Source organism: Schistocerca serialis, chromosome 3 (assembly GCF_023864345.2).
Source record: "Schistocerca serialis cubense isolate TAMUIC-IGC-003099 chromosome 3, iqSchSeri2.2, whole genome shotgun sequence".
Classification (NCBI taxonomy): domain Eukaryota; kingdom Metazoa; phylum Arthropoda; class Insecta; order Orthoptera; family Acrididae; genus Schistocerca; species Schistocerca serialis.
This window is the reverse complement of record NC_064640.1, coordinates 1,031,770,714-1,031,778,844: the sequence shown is the minus strand read 5'-3', so window position 1 is coordinate 1,031,778,844 and position 8,131 is coordinate 1,031,770,714. Positions and strand designations below refer to the sequence as shown.

The following is an 8,131-nucleotide window of genomic DNA, read 5'->3' as shown; positions in this document are numbered from 1 at the left end:
TTCCAACATGATAGAGCCCGACCTCGCTTTGGACTGAGGGTTTGTGAACACCTGTATCAGACATTCCCTGTGAAGTGAATAGGCAGGAGAGGCCCTGTTTCGTGGCCAGCATGTTAACCTCATCTCACCCCACTTGTGGGGCCGTATGAGAAGTCACGTGTACGAGACTGAAGAGGATCTCCTGGCAAGAATTCTCACTGCTTCCAGCACTCATCAAACGAGGCCAGGGTTATTACAATTGGCACGGCAGAACTTTTTGCGACGACGCCATGCCTGCATTGTCGCTGGGGGACGTCATTTTGAACAACTTTTTTCAATGTAGCAGCTTGCGATACTTGAGTATGTAGATGGAATACATTTTTACAGTACCACGGATTTAGGATTTTTGGTCTCTCTGACATCAAGTTACATGCACCGTTACTAATCCATCAATCATCTGACGGTATTCGGGAGCATTCAGCTGGAATTCGGTAGGTCATGATCACGGGCCCTTAAATCGCGGTTCGAGACAAAGGCGGAACTTGAGTAGATTTTCGCTTGTACCTTTCGACTCGGGGGCCCATTTAAATCACGTTGTCAGTTTTTGCACCACTTTGAAATTTTATCAAGATCTACCTGGATATGTGTGCAGCCTTTTTCAGTCAACACATCATTACAGATAACTGCATTATCTGAGAAAAATCTACTGTTATTATTTACTATTATTTTTGTTGGTTCTTTGGTTGGTTTGGGGGAGAGGACCAAACAGTGAGGTCATCGGTCTCATCTGATTAGGAAAGGATGGGGAACGAAGTCGGCCGTGACATTTCAAAGGAACAGTCCGGACATTTGCCTGAAGCGACTTTGGGAAATCACGGAAAACCTAAATCAGTATGGCCGGACGCGGGTTTGAACCATCTTCCACCCGAATGCGAGCCCAGTGTGCTAACCACTGAGCCACCTCGCTTGCTACACTTTTGTCTGGAGAGCAAGATATGATATTTCAGTGCCTGTGTTATTCCGAATTACGATGCATGCATGCATATCTGAAGGAACAGGCACTGCGGCGACTACAACCGTTATGAAATACACGAAATGTATTCCCAGTTGCGAATATAGACTATGAGTTCGAGTCCATGTCTGGCACAAATTTTCACCGTCGTCATTCCGTTATACCGCTATGGTCCATATTCCGAACTGCGAATACATTTCATGTGAACGACAAGGGTCGCAGTACACTTCCCTGCGACGCGTCCGAAGTTAATTCATCTTTTGTTGAAGACTCTCCAAGCGAGGTAATACGCTGCGCCCTCCTTACCAAGAAATCCATAATCCACTTACAAATTCTGTTTGATACCTAATAATATAAGACCTATACGATCATATTTTTTAAAATGATTTCGTACCGACTCCAGCTGTCATTTTTATTTATTGGTTGGATTATTGTACAATTTCGGTCCTAGATCATTTTTACGTATCTAAAATAGAAGCATCACATACACAATGTGTTGGCATCAGTTAAGAATTAAACGCAAACTATGTCACATATCAAGATGTGGTACGAAAATTACTATTACATATGCCATACAAGTACTTGCTTCTGTGTGTAGTTAATTAGCGTTCATAGTTGTTGTGCTTATGACTATACGCAACTGTCATAATTTTGGAAATGTTAGCTCAGTTATTTATGGAAGCATGTCGTTATCATTAGTTGTAGAGATCTTATTCTAAATATACACTGATATACGGAGCTGATGTATTCAACGTCCAAAGATTGTGAACAACACAGGTTATTCTGTCATATGGACGTAAAAGTAGTAAGATTAATTAAATTAAAAGAAAATCAAGGTACACAGTTTACCATTAGAGCATTTATAGTCGTGCAAAGAAAAATGCATTAAAAATTGTGGAATTAGAATAAGACTGCCATGATTTATTATATGTTTGCGTAATCTTCATCGTAATGTGGCTCTACATGTTCACGATTATAACAATGATTGTGGTTTCTATGGCTCTGCGACGTTTAGTCGTAGAATTGGCGCAAAATTGTCCACAAATTTCTCATTGCGTAGTTCTCTTTGTTCGTTTAAAACTCTGTCAGAGGATTCGTTTAGATGGATGTATAGTTCAGTCTCTTCCATCACGTCAATGATTTTTTCTTTCTGTATTTTATGCAGGAAACACTGTGATTTATTAATACTCGGTGTTTTGTAGTGGGCGTCTTTTAAGTATGCAGCAGAGGTGGAGGGATTACTGTCACTTATTGTTGTGTACCCTTTAATCCAGTCGCTAATAATTCGTCCTGTTTGTTAATAAACGTTGGTGTCGTACAGAGTAAAAATCTTTTCATAGTTAAAAAATGCTATATTCAACTGCATAGTTTGATCCGTGGTTTTCAGTTCATGTGAGAAAAACTCGAGTTGGTAATCGCAAGACCGATTTTAAGAAATCCATGCTGGTTGGTATGGACGAGGTCATTCAGTTCGTGATGTCTCATTATGTTTGGGCTCAGAATGTTTTCTAGGATTCTACAACAGATCATTCCTGCTGCTCTTCTTGTAGACATGTGTCGTCTATGCTTTCTTCCAACCACTGGGCACTCCTATCTCACTGCTCATTTTGGTGAGCCGTAAATAGAGATGAACATGAGTAGATACATTTCATCTACGAAGAGATGTCTGCTAATGTAAAGTGACGACTAATTACGTGTTACTGCAAAACACACGTGTGCTTCGCGGCTCGTTTCAGTGTTATTTAGGACTGCGAAAGCGCGGCGCCAGGGAGGGGGCAGAGGCAGCTCCCAGCAGCCAATGATGCGAAGAGAAATTGGCCGAGATGCGCATGCGCAGCGCGAAGCTTTCTCTGGCGGTTAGCGTGCTCGCGGTGTATTCGTACGTCTCATTGTTGCGACGCGACGCGACTACTGAATTTTGACTTCGAAATGGACGCGTCTATGGCGACTGATGGTGAAGACGCTAGCGCGCCTTACGTGAAGATCGGCGTGTCGTGCCTGGTGGCCGCGGTCATCGTAGTGGCGTACACCGCCTACAGGCTTACTCACAGGCCGCCAAACTTCAAGACAATGGGACAATGGGCAGGTAAAATATCAGCATTTATCCTTTGTAAATAGTTTAATCGCGCCTCTATCAGATATTTCGTCATTATAATATATTGTAAGTCGTAGGATACACTTAGCAGTGCCAGTTGTGTTGATAGTGAGTGGAGAGGTTACTGTCCGACCAATCTCAATAAGAGTCCTGAAGAGAATACCATTAAGTGACTCCTTCCATTTAGGAATAAGTTTTACATCACTCGTCCTTAATTCCGAGGAGTGAGGTGGGTGGTAAAAGACTTACCAGCCCCATCGACCGAGCAAATCAGTCGCGACTTGCGCCATAAGCGCCCGAACATTGTCCTGCAAAATGATGGACAAGCCCTGCAGAAAATGTCGCTGCTTCTTTCTCTAAGCTGGTCACAAGCTGTGTTCCAAAAATGAACAGCTTAGAGAAAGAAACGCTGATGCTTTCTGCAGGACTCGTCTGTCATTTTGCATGACAATCCTCGGGCGCTGTTGTGAATGATTTATTCGATCGATGTGGCTGGGAAGTGTTGTACCGTCTACACACTCCACAGATTTAAGCCTTCATGACGTCAACTTAATTACTAAATTGAAGGTAGCATGCACGATATTCGCTTCAGAACTGTTATGGAGATTCATCGGGCAATAGACCGCTCCACTCGAACTACCAACAATTGACGCTACTAAGGATATCCTACAACTTCCACATCGCTGGCAACGGGTTATAAACAATCTTCGTGAATATTTTAAAGGACAGTGAAACTATGAATCATGCATCTATTTTGTATAAGTTGCAAATAAGTACAGCAGCTGCCACCAATAAAATTCCCCCTGGTAAATTACTGAATCTTATTCCAGTGCTAAATATTAAAATACGAAAATTCATTGCCATTGTAAAACCTAAGATCTGCAAGAGGAGAAGCGGAAAGAACTAGACCTACTGTATTACTCTAGCTTCAATAAAAATGTGCTATCTATTAAGCCAAGTGGAAAGAATGAAAATATAAAATGTCTGTTACCGTTTCTGGTTTAATACTGGAATTGTATAATTCTATAATTTACAAATTCTTTCACTTACCATCGGAAAAGTGGAACAGATGTAACATGCTGCAGTATATTATATTTCTTGTTAAGGAAGTCCTTGAGTGAATTTGAGTCCAATTAGATGGGGACTTAATCGAAAAATTGACATTTCAAATAATTTTATACAAACTGTAAAAATATTATATACTGAAGTCAGTGGCAGCTCGTAACCACACATGCGCAGTGACAGTTGTCACTACTAATTGTGATACATCCTGCACACTAGTTCCGTCGCGAATTCCAATCCAAAAAATGGTTCAAATGGCTCTGAGCACTATGGGTCTTAACGTCTGAGGTCATCAGTTCCCTAGAACTTAGAACTACTTAAACCTAAGTAGCCTAAGGACTTCACACACAGCCACGTCCGAGGCAGGATTCTAAGCTGCGTCCGTAGCGGTCACCTGGTTCCACACTGAAGCGCCTAGAATCGCTCGGCCACAGCGGCCGGCAATTCCTCTCCTGTGCCAATCTTTTCATATCAGAGTAGCACTTGCAACATATGTCCTCATTATTTGCTGGACGTGTCCCAACCTCTGTTTTGCTCTACAGCTTTTACCCTCTACAGCTCCCGCCAGTACAATGGAAGTTACTCCGTGATGTCTTAACAGGTGCCCTATCATCCTGTCCCTTCTTGTCAGTGTTTTCCATACATTCCTTTCCTCGACGGTTCTTCCCTCATCAGGCCACCTAGTTTTCAACATTCTTCAGCAACACCACTTCTCCAATGCTTCTATTATCTTCTGTTCCGGCATTCCCTCAGTCCGTGTCTCAGTACCATACAATGCTGTGCTCCAAACGCACATTCTCAGAAATTTCTTCCTCAAATTAAGACCTATGTTTGATTCTAGTCGACTTCTCTTGGGTATGAGTGTTCGTTTTGCCAGTGCTAGCCTGCTTTTTATTCCCTCCTTGCTCCGTCCGTCATAGGTTATTTTGTTGCCTAGGTAGTAGAATTCCTAACTCCATATACTTCGTTATCACAAATTATGATGTTAAGTTTCTCACTGTTCTCATTTCTGCTATCTTCTTTAAATTGGCTGTGCTGCCACTGTTACATTATTTTGATAACATTGTTGCACAAATAATAAAACGACTATTACTATTTACAATTCGTACTCCTACTACAGCAGCAACACTTACTACTGTGTGCCCCACCAGTACTGCTTCTATAACTACTGTTATCACTGATCACTTCTGTCTCCGCGGAATCGTCGTGCGTTTGCGACAGACTATCAAACGTCGTTTTACAGTTTGTCGAAAATATGGAGGTTGACACTGAACAATTACTTTAATGAGACCACGGTTCATTTCTCCTTGTAATGCTCCAAAGCAAGACTATCAGTTGAGTTCGCATCAATACTGCAACACGCATGAATGAAGCGCATGCGAGAAGCCAATTCCGTTAAGAGAGTTAGCGTTTGACATTCCAATAACAGCAGTTCCATCACGTGCATAAATAATGGGAGAATCGTTCGTGGTCTTGCTGTTGCTAAAGGAATTAATGTGGCTTTCGGTGTAGTTGATTAAGGAAACGAAAATGAGGACGAGCGGGCTCTAACTCGAATTGAAAGTAACTCCACTCTGTGACCAAGACGCCACTTTCTTCGCAACAAATGTGTTGAATAACGTATTTTTCCTGTCTCAGTTTGTGAACAGCTGCTATTAATGTTTCGTTGAGAGGTAGATAGATAGTTAAAAATCTTTCAGACGTAAATCGTGGCACATGTGCATCTTTTTTTGCATGCACCACACATTTTCAACAGTAATAAAATTTTCGGCCAATACGAAAAGCATGAACCTCACGTAGCGCGATAGAAATATCTCTACATTGCCGTTACAACTTCTACAAACTGGCGCGGAAAGGATTATTAGTATTGCCGCTGTCAAACTTCTTACTGTTTTGTACGTAACGCGAAATGAATAGGCTACAGTCTCAGCTGTCTTGGCATTATACTTCTGAAGCATAGTTAACGGCTGTTTTTGATTTGGGTGTAAAATTCTGTTCGCAATGACATGAATAGAGAGATCTCGATTTAATTTTATTTACGAACAGACCGGTTGAGGTGGAACTCGGGAACAGCCCAGTACTCGTGTAGAAGACTATGGAAGAGAGTACGAGATTAACATTTAGCCAAGCTGGTAGGTCGATAGCTATCTCCCAGTCAACTAATTCATTAACATCAGTCACAGACTCGTGTAAAAACAGGAAGACAGTGCGGGTACTGAGCCATACGTTTGACGGAGGGGTGAACTCTGACGATTCAACTTTCCGAATTAAAAATAGTGTAAACTCAATTAATGTCAAAAACTATATATGTCGCATGACATCTAAAACATAGTGATTTGTATGAATTAGAGAAAAACCGAAGGGCTTGAAACTATGGGTAATGACGATGAGGCAGACGAAGTCACGAATGGAGGTCTATCGATCGAGCTCTCACAACGAAATTTTGTTATTAATAAAGGAAATGAATCCTTGGAAATGATCAACTATGAAATTTTATGAATAATGTTATCTAAATTGCTTCATTAAGCGATCTTCTCAGTATTATTTGCGAAAATACGTTATAGTCGAAACCAGCTACTTCCTGTCTGGTCGTCTGCACTAAGGTTTCCGTAAAATGCTCTAGTAGAATATCTAGTCTGTGGCACAATCAATGGCGCGGCAGATTCCATGTCCAATCCTTGTTTAAACAGAGCTGTTTTTTTTATCTCAGTTTGTCCAGCTGTCGACGAGACAAGAATGCTATTGACTGAGTCAAACGCTGTGGAGCGCCACCCCTGCTTTGATGTCCAGAACTTGGAATTTTGGGTTTTTGAGCTACGACATCGCTTAAGGTAAATGCCGTGGTGGTTCCTTCGATAGGGTCGATTTCCTCCACTTTCCTTATCCGATCCCAGCTAATGTTCTGTCTCTAATAACTTCAACGTCAAGGAGACGTAAAACCTTAATCTCCCTTCCTTCCCTCTGAATAATGTTGTGAAGGCCTGTACAACAGTTTGGAAGCATTATTGTGGAGACTGGGAAGACGTAACTAATTTGTATAGAACGCTTCGCCAGTACATCCTTAAATGGAATCTGTTGACACAATTATCCAGAAACGTACGTCAGACAAACAGGCTCTTGATGAAGTGTCGGGAGGTATGGTAACCTTTATAAGTAATCGTGCTGTTTGTGTTCCTTTTAAATGAATAGACTGGAATACCGCTTGCTCATAAAATTCTTTCTTTCGGACAGTTTATCATCAACGGAATTTTATCAAAACTAAGCGAAAATGTTTAATGAATATGTTACTCACAAATGATCGGCTGATTATCAACGTGGTAAACTTTACTTGATGAGGATCCACGTGTAGCACGTCCCAAAACTGAAACCACACATTTTCATGTAGATTGCCTTATGAATGGTAAAACAATAACTGGCTAATACTAAGCACGTATTCTGGGCAAACTGTATGAAGAAGTATGTGGAAAAAGGCTTGGACTACAATTACCATCGTTGTTCAGGATAGTGCACCATCGTCACAATGATGCTTTGACAACTGGAAATTTTCGCATTCTATGGCTTTCCCCTATCCGTACGTCTAAAGAAACTGGTAGTTGTAAGGAGCTTTCAACTTAAACCAGTCGCAGAGGGACTTTTTTTTTAGATCTTCCATTATCATAGCACAGGGATGACAACTACTCATGGATAAAACGTTGGCAAAAGTGCATTGGTCTAAAGGGGGAATAAATCGAAAAATTAATATATTTAGAAAAGTCTCTCCCATTGTTAAACAGAGAATTTATCTGTGCTGCCTAGCATTCTACCTTAGGCATACGTTTCACGTCTCTTCAACTATTCATTTGTTCGTTCTCCATTTTTTTTAGACTGTCCTTTTACGTGTTAATGGACTTGGCGCCTCGTATGAGGTGTGTAGTAGATAATGTAAAACATTTTGCCACTTACTGTCCGTTTTTATTTTCACTTCGGAGAATTTCGTTAAATTT

General features: G+C 41.2%; 1 protein-coding gene across 1 annotated transcript in view; it reads left to right on the top strand.

The window, feature by feature from the left end:
* Positions 1–2,932: 2,932 nt before the first annotated feature.
* LOC126471378 (very-long-chain 3-oxoacyl-CoA reductase-like) overlaps positions 2,933–8,131 on the top strand; it is a 72,491-nt gene continuing 67,292 nt past the window's right edge. Inside the window, exon 1 of the mRNA XM_050099500.1 lies at positions 2,933–3,077. Within this exon, the coding sequence (XP_049955457.1) occupies positions 2,933–3,077 (145 nt within the window). The remainder of the gene's footprint in view (positions 3,078–8,131) is intronic.